The 23,647-nt window shown below is 48.5% G+C and overlaps 2 protein-coding genes across 2 annotated transcripts; both read right to left on the bottom strand.

Annotated features, from left to right (window-relative positions):
• Positions 1-3,642: 3,642 nt before the first annotated feature.
• On the bottom strand, positions 3,643-16,655 carry LOC128332832 (thrombin-like enzyme elegaxobin-1). The gene is made up of 6 exons (XM_053267598.1): positions 16,311-16,655; positions 9,954-9,999; positions 8,330-8,483; positions 7,111-7,364; positions 6,148-6,284; positions 3,643-4,189 (listed from the first exon to the last, which is right to left on the bottom strand). Exons 1-6 carry the CDS (start codon positions 16,653-16,655, stop codon positions 4,007-4,009), a joined length of 1,119 nt encoding a protein of 372 aa, XP_053123573.1. The 3' UTR covers positions 3,643-4,006.
• Positions 15,540-22,134, bottom strand: LOC128333150 (SCAN domain-containing protein 1-like). Its single transcript, XM_053268287.1, has 3 exons — positions 21,999-22,134; positions 19,023-19,998; positions 15,540-17,899 (listed from the first exon to the last, which is right to left on the bottom strand). Exon 2 carries the CDS (start codon positions 19,900-19,902, stop codon positions 19,057-19,059), a length of 846 nt encoding a protein of 281 aa, XP_053124262.1. The 5' UTR covers positions 19,903-19,998; positions 21,999-22,134; the 3' UTR covers positions 15,540-17,899; positions 19,023-19,056.
• Between the last annotated feature and the right edge of the window lie 1,513 nt (positions 22,135-23,647).

Raw genomic sequence — 23,647 nt, 5'->3', positions numbered from 1 at the left:
GTTTTAACTTTGATTTAATCTGTGCTGTTTTAAACTGCCCAGAGCCTGAGTTACGGGCAGTATACAGATATGCTAAATAAAATGGTAAGACTAGGCAGGCCTTTTAGGGCTAAAATGCTATTCTGCACTGATTTATTGTGTTTTGTTATGTAAATGTTTTATTGCGACTGATGTAACTTTCCCGATACCAGATCGTCGTGAATTGTTACCCATGATGAGAATAGTTGAAAAGTGGGCTATAGACATTTTATAATAATTTTCTTTTAGAACATAACATGCAGTGAACTTTAAATCAGTTTTCCATCATTTTCCCCAGGATGCCATTTCTATATGGCACCCCACATCTTCAGCCCATTTTACCATAGTCGTTTTAACCACTTCGTCTCTTGTCTCCTCCAAAAGCCAGAGCTTATACATTTTAGAAACTAATTTTTCATCATTTTCACACAGCTCCTTCTCAAATCTCGACATCTGATCCTCAAATCCAACTTTAAGATCCCTCTTATAAACTTCATTTAGCTGATGGTACTGAAACCAATCACTAACCAAATTTTGTACTTCAATTAAACTTTTTAACTTACAGTCCTTTTCTTGAAAATATAACAGATCCCTATAAGTACCCCATTGCGATTGCATATTTACCTCTTTACGTGCTAAAGCTTCAATCGGAGATACCCATAAAAGGAGTTTTAGGTTCCAACCATTTTTATATTGTACCCAAACTCTCATTAAACTCCTTCTTATATAGTGGTTAAGAAAATCTTTATGTACTTTACTTTTGTCATACCACAAATATGAATGCCATCCAAACATTCTATCAAATCCCTCCAGATCAAGTAATCTAGAATTTCTTAATGTTATCCATTCTTTTAATCACGTCAAACAAACAGCATCAAAATACAACCTTAAGTCTAGTAAGGACCACCTCTTTCCTTTGCATCTGTTAAATTTTTAAAATTAATTCTTGGTCTTTTCCCTTGCCAAACAAAGCACAAGAATTTTGGCGAAAATACCAAAAAAAATTATCTTCCGAGCAGCCAGCTCCCTCAACACATAATTCTAGTTAGACTAGATGGATTACAAGATGCAAGATCACAAGATACTTTCTTGGAACATTAATGGGTTAAATACAAAAACAAAAAGGAATAGAGTTTTTCATTTTCTTAAGAAACAAAATTTGGACATTGTGTGTTTACAGGAGACACACATTAGAAAACAAGATAGAAAATTTTTGGTTTATGTATTTATATCGGTCAACCGCTTTGGGAACTTTTGTTGAAAAGCGGTATATAAATATTTGTCAAATTCGTATTACTTCTGAGTAAAAGTCGGATCGGGCTGCTGGTCCTTGTAGATTGTAATTCTGCACACGCATTGCTACTTAGAATCATCAACATTATGAGTCCCCCATGAACTCAGTGGGGTTCACTTTTGAGTTACTGTGGAAGGGGAATCAGTGGGAGATGTCTAACTGGGTTTGTTTTGAAAGACTCAGCAGGGCTTAAGCCAAAATGCTTTCACTGCCAGCCAGGGCTCAGACGTAAAATCCTGAAGGAGTAATAAAAACCAGGCCTTTGAGCATGTCCAGAGTGCCTTTTGCTTCACCACTGATTCACCACAGCAAGGACCAAACACTTAAATTTAAGAGTTCTTTCCCTTTTTATAATTTTCAGTTTTAATTTGAACCTAATAATTGTGGTTTTTTATCTGACAAAACAAAATTAGTTAATTTTATTCCTTTTATTGTATCTGTGCCTTATTGTTGTGAGCCACCCCGAGCAGTAGTGCACTGGAGGAGCGGGGTATAAATATTTTTAATAATAATAATAATAGTAGTAGTAGTAGTAGTAGTAGTAGTTAGGGTATCCAGAAAAGGGGGGGAAATGACTGCTGGGTGTCTGCGTCCTAGCACCTCTCATTTTAGGAATTAAACACTGGTGTATGATCTTGTTGGAAAGTTCTGAAGGCACCTAAGGGCAGAAGGACTCCAGGGAGGGTTTATGCACATCCACGTTTATGGTGGTGGGTGATGATACTAGACCTTGCTGGTTAACATCTGTCCAGTGTTTAGTGATCTTTGACAAAACATGGTCCTTCAGGAATGACTCGCACTTGCCTTGATAGGAACATAGGAAGCTGCTGTCTACTGAGTCAGGCTGTTTTCCATCTAGCTCAGTATTGTCTACCCTGGCTGGCAGCAACTCCACGGATTCAGGCAGGACTCAGGAGACTTTTCCAAGCCCTAGCTTGAGATGCCAGAGACTGAAACTGAGATCTTCTGTACACAAATCAGATGCTTTACTGTGGCCCTTTCCCCCAGGAAGCTGCCTTATACTGAGTCAGACCATTGGTCCAGCTAGGGGAGGAGAGCTGGTCTTGTGGTAAAGGTAAAATGTGCCGTTGAGTCGATGTCAACTCCTGGCGACCACAGAGCCCTGAGGTTGTCTTTGGTAGACTCCAGAAAGGGTTTACCATTGCCTCCGCCCGCACAATATGAGATGATGCCTTTCAGCATCTTCCTATATTGCTGAGGCCTGATATAGGTGTTTCCCATATTCTGGGAGACATACCAGTGGGGATTTGAACTGGCAGCCTCTGGCTTGGTAGGTAGCAAGCATGGATTATCCCCTTTGCTAAGCTTGTTCTGCCCTAGTTTGCATTTGAATGGGGGACTACATGTGAGCACAGCAAGATATTCCGCTTAGGGGATGGGGCTGTTCTGGGAAGAGCGTCTGAGTTCCCTCCCTGGCAGCATCTCCAAGATAGGGTGGAGAGAGACTCCTGCCTGCAGCCTTAGAGAAGCTGCTGCCAGTCTGTGAAGACAATACTGAGCCAGATGGCCTGACTCAGTATATGTTCCTACGTTGTTCAGTATATGTTCCTAGCTCAGTATTGTTTACACTGACCGGCAGTGTAAGTGGGGCTCTATTGCCCTATTGATTCCATCACTTCAGAAATCGAGACGGATCCTTCAATGACAAGACTGACTCACTTATCAATGCTGGCAGCTATTTATGTGTTTGTTTATTTCTTTTTGTCAGTTGCTATCTTTCAGAGTTACACATGCACATCAGAGCCACAATCACTGGGTCATCAGTTGATTCAAGGTGCTAGTATTCAGCAGGGGTAGGGGGAATATGCACTATCCTGGGATTGCCGCTATGTGTAGGGCTCAGGAAATCCACTAGCCTACTTGCCGGTGACGAGTGAAAAGTGATGCCTGACGAGTGGTGGGGGGATTCTGACGAGTAACGTACCAACAGAGATCGAGGAACCATCTGATGGGTAAAATATTTTCTCCGGCTGGTGAAATGAGCCTACATTTCTTGACCCCTGGTTATGTGACTTTAGGACTGCAGTCTCATCATGCACATTTACCAGGGACTTCATCCCATACAATTCAGTGAGACTTACTTCCAAAGGAATATTCATACTGATGTGTTTAGAAAACCAAAGAAACTCCATGTTTGCCCAGAAAACCTCATTCTAACTTAAAGTAACCCCAGCCCAGCTCAGGGACATTACTGCCTCTCATGATCAACATCATTATCTCTCTCCACTAAATTGTATCTATGAAGCTTGGTTCTCACAAGGTTCTCACTGTTCTTTGCTGACAGTTAAGAAAACAGGATTTAACCAAATAAGGAGTAATCACCAGATGAACAATGAATCATTTGCATGCGTACTAGATACTTAGACCACCATTTTATTGTCACGTATACTGTGTCTAGGGTGTCAGCATCATTCAGATTGTTTGTATAAATGTAAGATGCACCTATAACCAACTGTAATCCGTTTGAGAGCGTAAGCTCAGTGATTACCTATTGCTAAAACTGCAGTAGCAATAAAAGCCTTTAAATGATTCCCACTGAGTCTGTTTGATTGACTAAAAGGCAGACCCAGGGACGAACTGAATTCACATCAATACTATGGGTGAAAGGACAGAGGTGAAAAGAGGCGTTTGCAGGGGGGCGATTTCCGTGCAACACAACTCAAGAGGTTTCTATCAGGGTTTCTGACAGGGAAAGCACTGAGCTTGATCTCCTGCAAGAACAGTCTTAATCCAGCCAAGATTTTTGCAGACGCTGGTGTAGACAGCAGGGTGTGACGGTTCCGTACAAGGGCCATTCCCAAAAGATACAATGCCCTGGAGGGTTCCATTACAGATAAGGGGTCCCCCAGAGTCACCCTGTTAAAAGAATAGAACACATGATGAGTTATCTGGAGCTGGGATCTCAAACTGCAACCCTCCTGCAGATATTGGCCTACAATCCCCATAATCCCTGGCTATTGGCCACTGTGGCTGGGGATTATGGGAACTGTAGTTCATAAACAGCTGGGGGGCCTAAGCTGAGCAGGCCTGTAAGACAATACTGAGCAGGATGGACCAATGGTCTGATATGGTCACCATATCTTAAGAAGGATATTGTCGAACTGGACAAGGTGCAGAAGAGGGCAACCAAGGTGATCAGGGGCCTGGAGCACCTTCCTTATGAGGCAAGGCTACAGCATCTGGAGCTCTTTTGTTTGGAAAAGAGGCAACTAAGAGGAGACTTGATCAAAGTGTATAAAATTGTTCATGGAGTGGAGAGGGTGGACAGAGAGAAATTGTTCTCCCTCTCTTACAACACTAGAACCAGGGGTCACCCCATGAAAATGAAAGTCAGGGAATTTAGGGCTGACAAGAGGAAGTACTTATTCATGCAGCGCATAATTAATCTATGGAATTCTTTGCCATGGCATGTGGTGATGGGCTTCAGCTTGGATGGCTTAAAAAGGGGCTTAGACAAATTCATGGAGGACAGGTCTATCAGTGGCTACTAGTCTGGTGGCTGTGGGCCACCTCCAGCCTCAGAGGCTAGATGCCTCTCAATCCCAGTTGCAGGGGAGCGACAGCAGGAGAGAGGGTGTGCCCTCACCTCTTGCCTATGGGCTCCTCAGAGGCATCTGGTGGGCCACTTTGTGAAACAGGGTGCTGGGCTAGATAGGCCTTGGGTCTCATCCAGCAGGGCTGTTCTTAGGTTCTTATGAACGAACTAAGCAGGAACAAGAGAGTCTCCAATGTGTAGCCCACCGCCACCACCCCGCCCCCAGCTGGCCCATGTCCTCCATCTTGCTGCTGCTTCTTGTGCCATTTTCCCTGGGTGGGTGGGTGGGTGTGTACCAGTGGCATAGGAACTGCCCTCATATACAAAGTGATGGAGAACAAGTCTATCAATGGCTACTAGCCTGGTGCCTACGGGCCACCTCCAGCCTCAGAGGCAGGATGCCTCTCAATACCAGTTGCAGGGGAGCAACCGCAGGAGAGAGGGCATGCCTTCACCTCTTGCCTGTGGGCTCCTCAGAGGCATCTGGTGGGATACTGTGTGAAGCAGGATGCTGGATTAGATGGGCCTTGGGCCTGATCCAGCTGAGCTATTCTTATGTTCTTAAGACTCAGTATAAGACAGTTTCCTAGGTTCCTACGATATTGTTCAGCCTGCACCTTCCAGCTAGAGGACATGGCGCCACTGTAGCTGGAATTTATGAGCTTGAGGGAGGAATCACAGCTGAACATCTCGCATGTCCTCCTGGTTATTTTTCATGGTGACAGGAACCTAGGGAGTTACCATAAATTGAGTCAGACCCTTGGTCCATCCAGCTCAATATCGTCTACACCAAGGATTCTCAACGTTGGGTCCCCAGATGTTTTTGGACTTCAGTTCCCAGAATCCCCAAACAGAGGCCACTGGGGCTGGGGATTATGGGAGTTGAAGTCAAAAAATGTCTGGGGACCCAATGTTGAGAATCCCTGATCTACACCAGGCCTGCTCAATTTAGGCCCGCCCCCCAGCTGTTTTTGGACCACAGCTCCCAGAATCCCCAGCCACATTGGCCAATGGCCAGGGGTTGTGGGAGTTGTAGGCCAACATCTACAGGAGGGCCAAAATTGAGCAACCCTGGTCTACACTGACCGGAAACAGCTCTCCAAGGTTTCAAGCTTTCCCAGCCTTACTTGGAAATGGAGAATATGTGACAGTGACCACATGTAGTCACCCATCCAAATGTGAACCAAGTCAGACTCTTCTTAGCAAAGTGGGCAGTTCATGCTTGCCTACCACCAGACCAGCTCTCTTCTCCTCATCTTGCGAACACACTCCTCCTCACCTTGCAGGCGCCTTTGCTTTCTTCCTTGTCCCCGGCACACACCATGTTCTCATTCACGCCCCCTGGATAAGCAGCCTGACATTTCTCGTCCGAGGTTATTTTAACAGAAGTACAGTAAGGAACATCAGGATAAGTCACTGAAAATGAAAGGAAGCTGAGGTTATTTGGGGAGTCTTTGAGGCCAAAGTTCTCTAACTCGGGACTCCAGATGCCATTGGGACTACAACTTCCATCATTCCCAGCCATGATTATAGGAGCTGCAGCCCCATCTGGGGGGATGGACATTCAGGATCGCTGTTGGAGAATGCTGTGCTTGAACAATCTGACTGCGGGCAGTAGGAATTCCCAGATTTTGAGGGCCCTCATGGGGCTTGTTCTCATGATTATCACTAAGTGATTACCCCTGCTAACTTGGCAATGAGGCACCTTTTAACGGGGTGATTCTCTTTATTTAGGAGGAGGAGAGTAACTGGCCCTATCCACCCCCAGCACACTACCTCCAGTGACTGTTGCTGGTGTCTATCTGATGTTTCTTTTTAGACTGTGAGCCCTTTGGGGACAGGGAACCATCTTATGTATCTATAATTTCTCTGTGTAAACTGCCCTGAGCCATTTTTTGGAAGGGCGGTATAGGAATCGAATAAATCAATAGAAATAAATAAATAAGTGGGGAATCCTAGAATCTTGCGGCGTGCAAGAATCTTGCAGCCAGTGCTCCCTCTTAACAGGGATTTCCAGATGTTGTTGACTCCCACTCCCATAATCCCCAATCAAAAGCCATTGCAGCTGGGGATTCTGGGAGTTGGTGTCAACAACATCTGGGAATCCCTGTTAGAGGAACACTGCTTGCAGCATACAAGGATTTTGCGGCATCCAAGAATCCTAGAATCTTGCGGCATTCCTACGTCTCGTCGATTTCTCGCCCCACTGAGAACTAGTGCGATCTGGGCCTGTGGCTCTTACCTTGTGGGGCAGTGTTGGAACCCCAGCCCATTACTTCGCACTTTGCCCCCGCAGAAGGACAGCTGGTAGGCAGGGCGAGGGGGGTCACATACTCGTTGAAGTCAACGGAGCTGCTCAGTTGGATTAGCATGATGTCGGGAGGTAAAGCTGTTTGGCTTCTAGTGTTGAAGCAGCAATTCTTGTTGTTCCTGATCTGCTCATACCCTGTGGACACCTCTTTACTATGTACTCCAAGCCATATCTCAATATTCTCACTACAAGAAAGGTAGCAAAAACATAGAGGCTCACTTTCAGCAAGGACTGGATCGTCATGCTGACTGCACTGTTGCTTGAGATGGATATTTGGCATGGATACTGGCCTGTAGGTGCTGAACAGGAAACACGTGATGTTTCCTCCCATGTTCTAAAAGCAGGAAAAGTTGAGAGTTGCAAAGTTAAAGGAGAGAAAAGCCCTGGACGGAGTTGAGTTGATAGTTGAGACAATCAGTCTCCCCCTAGGGAAAGATTGTGTCCTCTCTTGCAACCAGTAGGCATTAGACTGGGTTATACATTTTAACTCATGACTGAGCAAACTAGAATTGCATCACTACTCCCACAAAAGTGTGTCTTTGTGCACATGTTTAGTACTATTCAAAAAGCCTTTCGCGATTGTAAAAAGACAGAACAGTAGCAGCAAGAACAGCTGACGTGTGTAATCGGGCATCTGTACCCCTGTTCTTTCCTTTTTAAAGGTCAGAAAAATCGCTGTTCATAGGCTCAGGAATGTGGGGACATAGGAAGCTGCCATATATTGAATCAGACCATTGGTCCATCTAGCTCAGTATTGTCTACACAGACTGGCAGCAGCTTCTCCATCCAAGGTTGCAGGCAGGAGTCTCTCTCAGCCCTATCTTGGAGGTGGTGCCAGGGAGGGAACCAGGAACCTTCGACCTGCAAGCACAGAGATGCTCTTCCCCGAAGGGGAATATCTTACCGGGTGCAGACATGTAGTCTCCCATTCAAGTCCCCTTAAGTAGCATAGCATATTATTTTGAGGTCTGGCCATTTATTCCTGGGACCTTTATCCTCCCACCTATATTAAGCAAATTGTGTTCTAGCTGCATCAATTCTATATGATTGGTATGTGTTCGGGTCTGCAGAGAAACTCCTTGATCATCAAAGGCCATAGAGTAGGACTGCTGGCCCTTTCCCCTCCCTTCGCCCCTCCCTCCCCACTCACCTTGTGTAGCAGTGAGCGGCTGTGATCACCCAGTCCTGGTTGAGCAATACTGCAGAGCACATGGGCATGTCTCTGAGAAACATCAGTGAAAGCCAAGGATGTTTGTCCACACTGCATTCCTCCCCTCCAATGATCCGGTTACGGTGTGCTGATGCTGCAAGACAAACCGAGAGAGGAGAGCTGGTCTGGTGGTCGCAAGAATGACTTGTCCCCTTAATTAAGCAGGGTCTGCCTTGGTTGCATATGAATGGGAGACTGGAAGTGTGAGCACTGGAAGAGATTCCCTTCAGCGGATGGAGCTGCTCTGGGAAGAGCAGAAGGTTCCAAGTTCCCTCCCTGGCAGCGACTCCAAGAGAGGGCTGAGAGAGATTCCTGCCTGCAACCTTGGAGAAGCCACTGCCAGTCTGTGTAGGCAAACATAGAAAGATTCTGCCTCCAAGAGGAGGGGAGAGCTGGTCTTGTAGCCAGCATGACTTGTCCCCGTAGCTAAGCAGGGTCTGCCCTGAAGTGTGAGCACTGTAAGTTCTTCCCCTTAGGGGATGGAGCCACTCTGGGAAGAGCAGAAGGCTTCAAGCTCCCTCCCTACTAGCATCTCCAGATAGGGGGGCTGAGAGAGATTCCTGCCTGCAATCTTGAAGAAGCCGCTGCCAGTCCATGTAGACAATACTATCAATAGTCTCTAGCTCAGTTTTGTCTTCCCAGACTGGCAGCAGCTTCTCCAAGGCTCTTTGAGCTACTCCTTGAAGAACCACAGACAGGTGTGTACTACAGACAGGGCTCACCCCCAATGAAATGGCTTTCAAGCTAGAGGGCAGTGGCCTGGCCTGCGTTCACCCTTTTCCATCTGCAAATGTGTGTTCCAGAGGAGAGGCTGGAGAGAGTAATGCCTACTGACCTGGAACACAGGAAACTGCCATATGCTGAGTCAGGCCATTGGTCTATCTAGCTCAGGATTGTCTTCACAGACTGGCAGTGGCTTCTCCGAGGTTGCGGGCAGGAATCTTTCTCAGCCCTCTCTTGGAGATGCTGCCAGGGAGGGAGCTTGAAACCTTCTGCTCTTCCCAGAGCGGCTCCATCCCCTAAGGGGAATCTCTTCCAGTGCTCACACTTCTAGTCTCCCATTCATATGCAACCAGGGCAGACCCTGCTTAGCAATGGGGACAAGTCATGCTTGCTACCACAAGACCAGCTCTCCACTCCTTGCCTGGCTACTGATAGGCTAACGTAAAACTCAGTGCTAGTCAGTTAGTAAATGCTTTTTTGTATTTTCTTTTGAATTCCTGTTTGTCTTCCTTTACTTCCAGTTTCAACCTATCCCCCTCCCCCCGCCAATTCCTTATTCTGTGCGCAATCCTTGTTTCTTAATACATTTCATATACTTAGAAGTGGCTTCAGTCTGATTTTACAGGTTCTGGGGGGTTACTTGCAAAACTCTTCCCCATGTGCCTGGTTAGGTCATTATTCAGTTGTTTTCAGAATAATGTCTTGTTGTCCAGAGCCGGGTTGTGTGTGGACTCTGGCTGTACAGTGCCTGCAAATCCCTAGTCAGACAACTCTAGGCTGTTGAAGTGTGTCTAAGCCTGGTCAGTGCCTTTAGATCAGTCTTCAACTGGGGTCAGCCTACCTTGAAGGAGCGGTGTGCTCCTAGATTGGGGATCAGCGCAATCTCTCTACTGATGATAGATTCCAGGAAAGCATAGAGTAATTTAACACACAATATAAAATAGAAGAAAAATAGTTTAAATTCAACAAAATAGAGTAAAAACAATTGCCATTGTTTAACCCCTGCTAACTGGGCAAAGAGGCACCTTTTAACGTGGGGATTCTCTTTATTGAGCAGGGGGAGAGTAACCGGCTCTATCCACCCCCAGCACAGGACCTCCAGTGACTGTAACATATTAAACAGTTTAAAATGAATTTCAATTAAAAGCCCAAGAAAACAGGTGCATCTTGAGGGTCCTCCTAAAATCAAACAGAGAAGGAGATACTCTTATTTCAACAGGGAGCATATTCTTGAGGAATGCCGCTGCTACGCGGTCAACAATTCAATGGCACATGAACCCACAACAGGAACTGGAGGTAGGGGTTTGGGGAAAGGGATGCATATAGTCCTTTCCTTCCCCAGTTCACAGACCCCTTCACAATCACATCACTATTCCATGGCTGTTCTTACCAAAAGACAGCAGTAGCAAGATCTTCAGCAATCTGAGATGCATAGCAGCTGGTCTGCCCGCTGGTGAATCCATACTTCTAAGTGGTGAACAAGCTTAGCGATTAGGAAAACACGATTTTAAAAAAGGTCGCTCTGCACTCGGGACCTTCTTTGTCTGGTTTCCACGCAAGAGCCAGAAGACAGGTGTCCAAGAGAAGCCAGGTTCTCACCATCAAACCAGTCCTCCTTCAACCAGACAGCCAGGGGAGTGAGAAGTGAGCAAGACGTTAATGTTAGCAAGAATTTTGCCAGTGCCGTCTAGAAGGGGAAACAGGGAGATGCCTACCTTGTAATCTCAAGATGTGACTAATCTTTTCCACGATGGCTGCCCTTTAAGAAGTCGAGAAACGCCCCAGGGTCCAGATTGCTGGGGCGGGGGGACCAGTTCTGATTTCGGTGGTGGAGGGAGATCAGAGAGACATCGGCCTTGGGGGGCATTGAGATTCACATCAAGTGTCTCGAGGCCTTATCTTGGATCTGGTAACGGCTAATCTGTGAGCATGCCATGCCCCTTGAGAGCATTTGGAGTCACTGCTTGTTTTCAATAGTTCAGGACTGGTCCCAGGTATTGCATTGCTTCAGGCAAGGGGCCAAACGCTGCCTTGCCCCATGGCCCTGGGCCCCATTCACCAACTGGCCCTTGCAAGCGTTGAAGGTGGCACGTGTGCCAGTGAGACTGCTGAGAAGGTAAAGGTAAAGTGTGCTGCTGAGTCAGTATCGACTCCTGGCACCCACAGCACCAGATGGTTGTCTTTGGTGGAATACAGGAGGGGTTTACCATTGCCTCCTTCCGTGCAGTTTGAGATGATGCCTTTCAGCATCTTCCTATATTGCTGCTGCCCAATATAGGTGTTTCCCATACTCCCATAGATACCAGCGGGGATTCGAATTCTTCCTTTTGTCCGAATGCAGATGGGAAAATGGGGTGTGTGTGTGGAACCGCAGGGCCATTGGACCTACAGTTCTGCGTTACGTCTGAAGGTGGTAGTCATTAGTCATATCTTGAGGTTGAAATGTTCAGCCCTGTCCTCTATTGTTGTGGCTGCCTGGTTGAGCCAGGTGGACTCGTGAGACCCGGCCCCTTCTGGACACCTGTGCGCTGACCTTGGGGCGGAAACCAAACAGAAGAGTCCAGGCACTGAGCCCAGATGAGTTCTTTTGCCCTTGTTTTGACCACCACTTATAACATCAGCTTGCACACACCACCAGGCAGATCTGCTGCTGCCATGGAACTCACAAAAGGGCTGGGTATCTTTCTGTCGCTACTGCTGACGCCTCTGGGTAAGGGCCATGCTTTTATGGTGACAAGATCATAATCATGGGATGGGGGGTTTCTATGCCTCCATTCTCTTCTCCTTCAATTCTTTATGGGAATTCCAGTGAAAAGAATCACTAGACATGTCCAGCGAAATCCTGTAAAATCACTGGACATGTACAGTGAAATCATGTGAAATCACTGGACATGTCCGGTAAAATCACTGGACATGTGCATGTGCACTGATTTCATGGTGAAAAGATCATGAGGAAGGAGCGTTTCTATGCACACTTCATATTCTACTCTTTCAATTCTATCTGTGAATTCACCTGGGCAGCGGAATCGTTAGGCAACTGAAGCAGCCATGTGGGTTACACCATCCCTGTTTTTGTCCATAAAGGTGTGAATTTGATGAGGATGATAAATTTGGTTTGTTAACTGTCCCATAACAAATTGTTCTCTGGGTGGCTCACAAACACAGCAATAAAACATCAAGTCAAAACACGTAGCCCACGAAACTGCACGTCTGAGGAAAAGAATGGCAAGTATTCCAATAGTCTAACAATGGCCTTTGGCATCCTTCCCTCTCCTGGTTTTATTGGCTTGTATTGCAGCATCCGCACACCATGCCCGCATCATCGGAGGCGAGGAATGCCTTGAGACGGAACACCCCTGGCTGGGGCAACTCTATGACCACCTAGGGCCCTACTGCTCCGGGCCATTGCTCAACCGAAACTGGGTGATCACCGCTGCTCACTGCAAAGTGGTGCCCAGGTGAGGAAAAGTGGGGGGGGGGGAGTCTGTTTTGAATCCCATTTCCGACCTTTCACATGTGCAATCTAGTGCAGCCTGTGGAGCACCGCTCTTTCCAGGTGGCAAGGCTACATGATAATCAGTTATCCACTCAGTGCTTCCAAGGACAAATCTGTGATAGGTCACAAGAGGAATCAATATCTATAAAGCGCTAAGGCGATGGGTGACCTGTGCATGCATGGCACGCTGGAAGTGCCCGGAGTAGGGATGTACGAACGTGTTTGACGTCGAATCTGTTCGGTTCAACCATTCGGGGTCGAATCGAACCATCCCCTGTTCGGTCCTTTCGCGGATTATGTGTGTGTGTGTGTGTGTGTGTGTGTGTGTGTGTGTGTGTGTGTGTATACACACCCTTCAGAGGAGTTGTTGGAGGCAGCAGCAGAGGTTCCCCCTCCCCCCGCCGGCCTCCTTTTATGTTGCCATCAGCCATTCGGCTGGCTCTTCAGCCCCTTCCCCCGCTGGCCTCCCTTTATGCTGCCATGGGTCATGCAGTGGCCAATTGCACAGGTGTGGCAGCCTCCAAAATGGCCACCTCCCCGGAGGGGGAAGGACCAAACAGTTGGGGTGCTCGCGGATTTATTTTTCAAAATATTTTTTCCCCTTACCCTCTTCGGGGAAGTTGTTGGAGGCAGCAGGGTGTGTGTGCCCCGTGGAGGTTTGTTTACTATATTTCTATTCTGCTCTTCCTTCAAGGTGCTCCGAGTGGCATATACTGTTGTTTATCTTCACACCAACCCTGTGAGGTAGGTTAAGTGTAGAGAGAAGCAACTAGCCCTATCCATCCCCAGCACAGCATTCCTCCAGTGGCTGTGGCTAGGGTCTATCTTGTATTTCTTTTTAGACTGCGGATAGGGAGCCATCTTATCTTGTATATACTTAATTCTCTTAGCCAGCATGCGTGGGGATGTGGAGATGCATAGCAGTGTGTGTGTATGCGGGTGGGGGGAGAGGGAGCGAGAGAGAGGTGGTGGGGCGGAGAGGGCGAGCGAGAGAGAGGTGGTGGGGCGGAGAGGGCGAGCGAGAGAGAGGTGGTGGGGCGGAGAGGGCGAGCGAGAGAGAGGTGGTGGGGCGGAGAGGGCGAGCGAGAGAGAAGTGGTGGGGCGGAGAGGGCGAGCGAGAGAGGTGGTGGGGTGGAGAGGGTGAGCGAGAGAGGTGGTGGGGCGGAGAGGGCGAGCGAGAGAGGTGGTGGGGCGGAGAGGGCGAGCGAGAGAGGTGGTGGGGCGGAGAGGGGGATGCCACAGGCTCTGTGCAGGGTCAGCTAGTTTATTAGTTCTCTCTGTTAACATTAGTTGAAAAGCAGTGTATAAACATCTGGCAGTGGTATTCAGAGGCATCTTGCCTCTGAAGCTGGAGGGGTTTATGGCCCTCAAACTAGTAACCATGGATAGACCTGTCCTCCATGAATTTATCTATAGAGGTGGGCTTGGACCACCCCATATGAACAATATCTAGGTCATTCATCAGGTGTTCTGTTCTCCCTATAGGGCGACTCTGGGGGCCCCCTGATCTGTAATGACACACTCCAGGGCATTGTATCACTGGGGGGCTTCCCTTGTGCCCAGCCAGGACAACCTGGCATCTATACCAACGCCTGCAAGTTTCTTTACTGGATCCAGGAGACTATTGGCGAAGATGAAGATCCATGCAATCCTGAAGAGGGCACTCCAGGAAAAGCTATTTGAAAGGTGCCAATGGTAACTATCCATGATCACATCACCTTCCAGCCCAACACTCTGCATCTGTACCTGCTAGTAGGTCTCATTAATCCGTATGAGTTGACGTCCCTGGCAAAATATGCATAGGGTTGTAGTTCTCAGGTCACACAAATGTAGGAAACATAGGAAACTGCCATATGCTGAGTCAGACCATTGCTCTATCTAGCTCAGTATTGTCTTCACAGACTGGCAGTGGCTTCTCCAAGGTTGCAGGCAGGAGTCTCTCTCAGCCCTATCTTGGAGAAGCCAGGGAGGGAACTTGGAACCTTCTGCTCTTCCCAAGGTGGCTCCAACCCCTAAGGGGAATATCTTGCAGTGCTCACACATCAAGTCTCCCATTCATATGCAACCAGGGCATACCCTGCTTAGCTATGGGGACAAGTCATGCTTGCTACCACCAGACCAGCTCTCCTCTCCTATGAAGAGACTATGAAGACACAATAATCATCCCAGGATAGCTATTTTTCCATCAGCGCTAGAATCATCTGACACTAGCATTGAGGCTTTGTTGTGAATTCCTAGTTCTGGACCAGAAAAAGAAATTGCCGACAGCAATAAAACTAGCCTTAATCACTGGATAAAATCCAGACTATCATTGATTTAATGTTTTAACTTTGATTTAATCTGTGCTGTTTTAAACTGCCCAGAGCCTGAGTTACAGGCAGTATACAGATATGCTAAATAAAATGGTAAGACTAGGCAGGCCTTTTAGGGCTAAAATGCTATTCTGCAGCTGATTTATTGTGTTTTGTTATGTAAATGTTTTATTGCAAGTGATGTAACTTTCCTGATACGAGATCGTCGTGAATTGTTTCCCATGATGAGAGTAGTTGAAAAGTGGGCTATAGACATATTATCCATATCAGGCTTCCCCAACCTGTGGCCCTCCACATGTTGCTGAACTACAATTCCCATCATCCCAGTCACAATAAATTGCAGCTGGGGGTGATGGGAATTGTAGTTCAGCAACATCTGGAGGGCTGCAGGTTGGGGAAGCCTGCTCTATATACCTAAAGTTGAATGTTTGTCGGTCTGTCTCCTATACATTTGAGCTGTCAGGACCAAACTTGGCACAGTGACTGCCTAGGATCCTACCTCACAGGGTTGTTGTACATGGTTATGTTTACCCTCACAATGCTCTGGGCACCTTGGAGGAAGAGCGGGATATAAATGTAACACAAGAACAACACCACAGAGAAGACACAGAATGCTAGGTTCTTGTTGGGCAAAGACCCTTTATTCCATGGGCTCATCCACGGATACACGCACCAGAAGTTTACACAAATATAAAGCAGGGCTTCAAAGCCAGCCCTCGGATACAAGTCAAAAGCGGAAGCTACATCATGTCAGGACATTGGAGAGATTTAAAAACTTAGTTTCCACAAGGAGAAAAACACTCAGCTTGTATCTGAAGCCTCTAATATAAACCTGTGGTGGTGGTGGTAACATGATTCTTTTTCCTTCCCATCCCATCCCTCAAAGCAGCCCTTAAACCAGGGCTGCCCAACTTTGGCCCTTTTGCCAGACTACAACTCCCATCATCCCCAGCCAGAGTAGCCAATAGTCAGGGATTATGGGAGTTGTAGCCCAGCATCTGGAAGTGGGTCCCAGTCGTGCCCGAAATGAAAACCCACATGAAGGCATGCCAATGCTGAGCCAGCAACTGCCTCTTCAATCACAACCACGCACGAAGAAAGCACTGTCAGGGCCAAATCCCCTCAGAGGCATTGACCACCAACTATAAAACGGGAGCTGGCAATGAGGGGAAACACTGCAGATTGGGATATCAGTTGTTACAGTGGGGTACCCATCACAGGCTGTTCTCGGGCGCATCACGGCACTCTCAGCTGGCTTTGTACGTCTTGAGTGCAAAATGGACAAGACGCTTCCCCATGCCAATGATCGGGCAGGACCACGTGGGAGGCAGGGGGCCTAAGATGGGCTCGTCAAACGGCCGGCCCGCGGAGCTCAGCAATCCGGCCCGACAAGCTGCTGCTTCCCTCCCTGGCACCCGGCGGCAGAGGGGAAACACTCCGGGCAAACAGCCAGCTGCTTCTGGCCACCACATTTCTCTTCCCCGCCGCTGCTGCTTTCCTTCCCCCCCGCCTCACCGCGCTCCCAGTCTGCCGGGCTCTGCTTTGGATCGCAGCGAAGCAGTGGGAAGGAAAGCACCAGCGTCGGGGAGGGGAGACGCTGCGGCAGCCAGAAGGCGCTGGCTGTTTGCCCGGAGCGTTTCCCCTTTGAAGCTGACAGGTTGGGATGGCGGCCACTTGCAGGCCAGCCCTTGCTTTGGCAGAGGGGCTCAGCCAAGCCGATTTCCTCCTCCCTCATTCAAGGGTCAGCCCTTGAATGAAGCGTCGTGCTACAAAGCACCAAGTATTATTTGGAAGTAAAAATAATTTTCTCCATTCTGTTGGCGGAGCCGAAGGGTGCAGTGAAAAAACTGCCCGAGGGCAGGAGCCCAGTGGTCAATGCTCAGCCGGAGTGTTTTGGAGGGGCAAACGAGAGACTTCCAGGGTCTTTCCCCACCCTGTGCATTAATTCTCCCACCCCAGAAACTGCAGGTCAGACAGCCCTCTACAGAGGTGGGGGTAACCGCAATAATGCAAGGGGAAACACGGATGCCACCATGATCTTGGCCAGGACTGCATAACTTCGTCCCTCTGGCAGATGTAGGACTACAGGTCCCAACATCCCTATTGGCCACTGCAACTAGGGATGATAGGAGTTGTAGTCCAAAACCAGTTGGAGAGACCAAGTTGTGCAGCCCTGATCTTGGCCGTCGCACACAAGAAGATGGGCAGGATAAGGCCGACTTGCTTACATACCTATGTGGGTGAGTGGAATAATTCACAGCAGGGCACCCTAGAAAGCTGGTTCAGATGCCTGCAGCAGGCTGTGGGGTGTGCGAACCGGCCCGGTTCAAACCAGAACTGGATTCGAACCGGCCCGGTTCGAACCAGAACTGGATTCGAACCGGCCCGGTTCAGAGTTCAAATTGGGCCGGCTCACACATAACTTGTTCTCTTTCACACACAAGACCACCAGGAGGCTCCTCCCTTTTGCGACCTTTCAGAATGCTCTACTACACATACATGCCGCGCTCTTCCAGTTTCCCAAGTGTCTCATCACAAGCCCTCTGCCCAACATGCTGTGTCCTTGCTCCAACCTATCCCTGTGCCACATAGGAGCATCCCAGTGGAGGATGTAGCAACGACCCAACACAGGCTAGGCCAGGGCCACGCAACTTCAGCCTTCCTGCAGATGTCGGCCTACAACTCACATCATCCCCGGCTACTGGCCATTGTGGCTGAGGATGCTGGGAGTTGTAGTCCAAACAGATGGAGGGCTGCAGTTGAGTAGCCCTGGGGCAGGCAATCCCCTTCGCCACCCCTTAATATATACATATGGCGGATGAAGCATAAGGTCCCTCCAAGAATAGGTAGGTCTTGGAGTGAAGAGTTGTGTTATGGTCTTCTCATGCCGAGTAATATGCATGGTGGTTTCTGGCTTGTTCTTGCTCAGCTAGGATTCTCTCTGGCTTGGTAGATAACTAGGTCTTTGATTCTCTCACTCTGTAAGGGAAGCCAAAGATTCATCAGAACCAGAAAACAAACAGATTTGCCACCCACAGTTTAAGCCGGGACTGTAGAAGTCTCCCTCCAACATGGGCAGCCCAAGGCATTATGGGGCTTGAGGCAGAGAATCCAAATGGCATTCTAAGTGGTGCTCAAGTTTTTATTTTAGAAGATTACCCTGGCCTTTAGACCCAGAGGTTTCCAAGGCGACTGAAGAGCACAGTAAACCAAAAGTAGAACCATCTAAAAACAGGACTGCCACCATACAATCATAAACTGCAGGAAAGCACCAAAGAGATCATCACCCATTAAAAGCTCAGGAGAACAATATTGGTGTTGGGTACCGGCTAAGATTTAAGGCCGCACAACGCTGGCCTTCCAGCTGGACTGCAGCTCTCCTCACAGTGGCTGGGGATGATGGGAATTGTAGTCCAACAGCAGCAGGAGGGTCAGAACATTTCTAATGGACCCCACCCCCAAGTCAACTTTCTTTAGTAGCAAAGGCCCTATTCACATGTTCAATGTGTGTAAAATCTTTGTATAGATTCTCAAAATGAGGGTTCCCCTGATGGGATACTCCCTTAGGGGATGGGGCCGCTCTGAGAAGAGCATCTGCCTGCTTACATGCAGAAGGTTCCAAGTTCCCTCCCTGGCATCTCCAGGACAGGGCTGAGACTCTAGCTTGCCACCTTGGAGAAGCCACTGCCAGTCTGTGTAGACAACACTGAGTTAATGGTCTGACTCGGTATATGGCAGCTTCCCATGTTCCTTTGGGAGCTAAAATCCAACATCATCTGGGGGCCCAAATGTGAGAACTCCCAGTGAATAGTACACGGACGCACAGACCTGTGCGAACGTACTGTCATTCACACATTGCATTCAGCACAGATACACTTCTTGTCTGTACCAGGTTCATTTTCAAAATGAACACACACAGTCATTCACTTTAAAAAGTGTACATGTGTACCAGGACTGCAGAACCTCAGCCCTCCAGTTGTTGGGTGTTGTAGTCCAACATCTACTGGAAGGCCGATGCTGCGCATCCGTGACGTAAACCAACACTTTTATGCGTGCACAATGCAATGTCTGAATGAGCAAGGCTTCCTGCTCTTCTACTCACCGATAACCAGTCCTGTCTGCCGACTCGGGGAGCTTCAGCGGAGCCAACTCCGTGCCGAAGCCCTCTGCCTTGCCCTCCCCTCGGGGAAGGGCCGCCTTCCAGGCTCCGGGTGCAGGAACTGGTAGTCTTCTGCCAGGGCCACGGCCTCATCCCCGTTTTCGGGGTGGCGCTCCCGGACCCAGCGCTGGACGTCTTCGGGGAGGAGGTTGAGAAACTGCTCCAGCACCAGCTGCTCAACGATCTCCTCCTTACTGCGGGCCTCCGGCTTCAGCCACTGGAAGAGCAGCTCCTGGAGCCGCTCGTAGGCCACCTGGGGGCCTTCAGTCTCTTTGTAGGCAAAGCCCCGGAAGCGTTTGCGCTGGTTCTCCGAACCCATGTTGGAGTGGCACGGGATGGCCTGCTCCACCTTCGCGCAGCCACCGACCCGGCCAGCGGCCAGGCTGCTGTGGGCCTCCTGGGCCTCCCCAAAGAGATCGGGCAGGAGCATGGCCCTCCCGGGCTCTCTCGCTTCCTGGCAGACGTCGGGCATCTCTTTAAAGGCATCGCCATCGTCCTCCATCATCCGCTTGGACCCTTTCCCTTCTCCCAAGGGGGGCACCGGCACCGGAGCAGCAACCTCTGCAGGGGGAGGTGCCAAGGATGCCTCTGCTTTCGGCAGCTCCTCTGGTTTGACCTGCAAGCTGGCTGCCGGACGCTGCTCGGCGGCTTGCTGTGGCATCTCTGAGCGGTCAGCCACTCCGCCTGAGCGTTCACTAGCCCCTTCGGGCTCACCGCCATCCAAGTCTTCATGCTCAACTGAGAGGCTGCTAGTTGGATCCTTTTCCTCCCCGGGGTCGGCCTGGGAGGTCTCCAGGTTCTGCTCTTGCAGCTTGGTGCCCATTCTGCACAGGGATGCCGATTGCCAAGTCAAAGGCTGTGTCCGGAGGATCTGGAGAACTGCCTCAGGTGCTGCTGCTTATTTCCTTCAAAATGGGATCTGTGGGGAGAAGGAGAGAGCAGCTCTGAAACACACACCATTCTCATGCAAATCACACTCCAGGAGAAGGTTTTGTTTCAGATAATCCCCAAGTCACAGCCATTTGAACAAGGGTTGGGGTCTAGGAGGGAGCATAGCCTGCAGAGTTCAACAATATTGGTGCTGGACTGCAGCTCTCCTCATCCCTCACTATTGGACACAGTGGCTGGGGATGATGGGAGTTGTAGTCCAACAGCAGCAGGAGGGTCAGAACATTTCTAATGGACCCCACCCCCAAGTCAACTTTCTTTAGTAGCAAAGGCCACATTCACATGTTCAATGTGTGTAAAATCTTTGTATAGCTTCTCAAAACATGGGTTCCCCAATGGGATACTCCCTTTAGGGGATGGGGCCGCTCTGGAAAGAGCATCTGCCTGCTTTCCTGCAGAAGCCTCCCTGGCATCTCCAGGATAGGGCTGAGCCTCCTGCCTGCAACCTTGGAGAAGCCGCTGCCAGTCTGTGCAGACAATACTGAGCTAGATGGACCAAGGGTCTGACAGGCCATGTCCCTCCAGGGAGGAGAGCTGGTCTTGTGGTAAGAAGCATGAATTATCCCCATTGCTAAGCAGGGTCCACCCCATTTTGCATCTGAATGGGAGACTACACATGCATGCAGAAGGTTCCAGTTTCCCTCCCTGGCATCTCCAAGATAGGACTGAGATACTGCTGCCTGCAACCCCGGAGAAGCCGCTGCCAGTCTGTGCTGACAATACTGAGCTAGATAGATGGACCAATGGTCTGACTAGGTAGAAGATAGCCTCACACAGACCTCTGCCCAGAGAAGCTCATTTGAAAACCAATTGCTCTGCAGAGATTTTCAAATAAAGTACTGTAGAAAGGGAAGGCCAAATGGTTGGATGTAAGAACAAAGGCTTTCCTGAAGAGGCCCAAGTATGGACCAAAGAAAGAGAGGTATCAGATTTCTTTTAACTAGATGCTCTGGCCATGCAGATACAGCACACCTTCCCACCTCTTTGAAAGGCAAATACAATAAGTGAACAAAGATCGGAGCTTCTTTTCTCCATAAATACCTTGCCCCTTCCTTCTCAGGGGCAACAGTCGATCAGAGCCCAAACCTATACTTCTCCCCCCCCGCCCCCCACAATCCTTTTGGTCCATGTTGCCTCAGCCTAGTCCCCCCAGAGATGATAAACCTCCAAGTTAGACTGCTGCATCTTTTCATGTGTACACACACTGAAACAGCTGCATTTAAAATTCTGAGCCTTTTGGAGGCAGGTAGCCCTCTCATTCATTTATTTTTAACCATTTTTTTTGTCATTTCTTTCTATGGAAACCTCTTCTAAAGCTGGTTGAAAAACGGTATATAAACATTCATAGTTACAGAGAACCCTGCATGGGACCAAACCCCCTAAATCCAGCCTGGTTTTTTGTGTGTTTTGTTTTAAAAGCCACTTTGGCAAGTGGACACCTGCCACCCAGCCTGCTAGACGTCCACTCCGAAATAAGTTCCAGCAGCTCAATGGCGTTTACTCCCAGGTGAGTGCTAACAGGATTGTGACCCGACTGTGACTTGGAGACCACCCTGCCTGCGCCTCTCTCACCCCACGTCTGAATGCAGCTTAACACGGGAGGGGGGGAGCAGAATGCAGGTTCTGCTTCGCAGGCTCTTTGGAGACCCCTCTGGCTCTCAGTCAAGCGATCTCAGCCAGCCGGGGGTGCCCAGAGGAGCCGGCTCCGACCCAAGGCGCTGGCTCGCTCTCGTCCCCCTGGCTCTTTCTTTACCCGCAAACAAACACCCCTGAGCGGAGCATCTGCACGCACGCCACGAGGCCCCAAACCGATTTAAGCCTCTCTACGTGTAAACAGAGAAACTGGATTCCGAACCCGGCTGCCACAAAGGGCGGGGGAAGCCGAGACCGCTCCCCGCCGCCCTGGAGAGAACCTCAGGCCGCCCACTCCTCCTTGGGGAGCCACCAGCGGGACCCCCAAGCAGCACCTACCTGAACCTAGCAACGTCCGGCTGCTAAGCCCGCCTCCGGAACTGCGCGGGAAGGCTTGTTGGCTGCTTCCGCCGCCTCCTTCCTCGAGAGGAAATGCAGGCGTATGCTTCCGGGAAGAAACCAATGGGGCGGCCGGCGTTGCCATAGAGTCAAGAAAGTGAGAGAGTAACCCATCGCGTTGCCTTGATAAGGGATTCTGGGGGCACGTTATCTTCTAATTAATCCCAAAAGTGAATGCCCGGCAATTGCCGATCCATCTCCAGGATTCAGCAGTAGCTCGCCAGGTGACTGCTGAGAGCAACCCTGGAGATTTCCATGTCTTAATATTGTGGGGGAAAGAGTGGCCAAAGTGTTTGGGTTTTTTTGTTTTGTTTTGTTTTAAATCAACGGACTCTAGGCGTATCTGCAGCCAGAGTCCTCAGCTTCTGGCAGTGGGGTGTGAGCTGCAGTTGAGGCGGCCTGGGACAGAGCACCACATTCTGAGATCTGGGTAAAGATGGAAAGCAGCTGGGACACAACAGTCCTGTGTTGCTTCAGGGAGACTGTCAGTATGTGATGAATCCAGGTAAAATGAGAGGAGGAACTGCTGTGATTAAGTGAGCCTGGAATAGTTTGCAGAAAAAATAATTTAGATATATTTCTTTTTGGCTTGGATATCCAAAAGTTACATTTGTGGTAACTAAAGGCACTAATGTTGACTAGAATCATTTATTTATCTGCAGAAGAAGTTTATAGGATATGTTTCCTAGATACTTTGAAATGATTTCAAAGTAGTGTATAAAAATAAATTTAACAATTGATCCAAAGTCTGAATGCTACATTTTCCAGCACCTGTAATTACAGCTTGTTTAGTGGAACACATAACTAAGTTCTCTGGAACAGATTGACAGATGGTTTATCTTTCAGTAGCTGTAGTTCCCACATGAGGTGATATAAGAATTTCTAAGAAAAGGGAAAGATGGATCCTTCTCCTAATCCATTGTATATGGATCACTGGCTAGTATAAAGGAAGCCACTGATGATGACCATGTCTTGAAATGCAAAGGATCTAAAAGACTAATATAAAAACTTGAGAGTGTGGCTAACATTTTGGCACTTTTAAGAGACTTTATCAAAGCCAGCAATAGTACATTATGTATCTATGAATTAGATTATTGGATTTTGTATTAATGTTTTCAAGTTGTTTATTTTGGAGGAATATTTAGTGAACATCTACTCAGATTTATATATTATATTATGAACATTAATTTCTAATTCATTTTAACAGAATATTTTTAAATATTGCATTCTTGATCCTCCTCATTCTATCCAGCTCTTGCTCAGATCAGATATACATCCAGTGAGTTGTTTGACTTCCTCGGAGCAAAGACCTATATTTGTTAAGCACTATGTATATCATTGTCATCGTCGTTGTAGTAGACGACCTTGCCATGTAAAACTTTAAGTGTCTGACAGCGGAAATCACGGGGGTGGGGGTGGAATGTTTAGCTGTAGAATTAAAATGAGAAATATTGTGATTTGGCATCAATACGAGACCAGACCTTTTCAAAACATTTGTCTAGCTCAATATTCCTTCCAAAGGCCTTTCACATTAGAACTTCACCTTTGATTTCAGGCTTGAGCAAAGAGGTGGCACCATGTCCACAGGT

Source organism: Hemicordylus capensis, chromosome 7 (assembly GCF_027244095.1).
Source record: "Hemicordylus capensis ecotype Gifberg chromosome 7, rHemCap1.1.pri, whole genome shotgun sequence".
Taxonomy (NCBI): domain Eukaryota; kingdom Metazoa; phylum Chordata; class Lepidosauria; order Squamata; family Cordylidae; genus Hemicordylus; species Hemicordylus capensis.
This window is presented reverse-complemented; position numbering and strand designations above follow the sequence as displayed.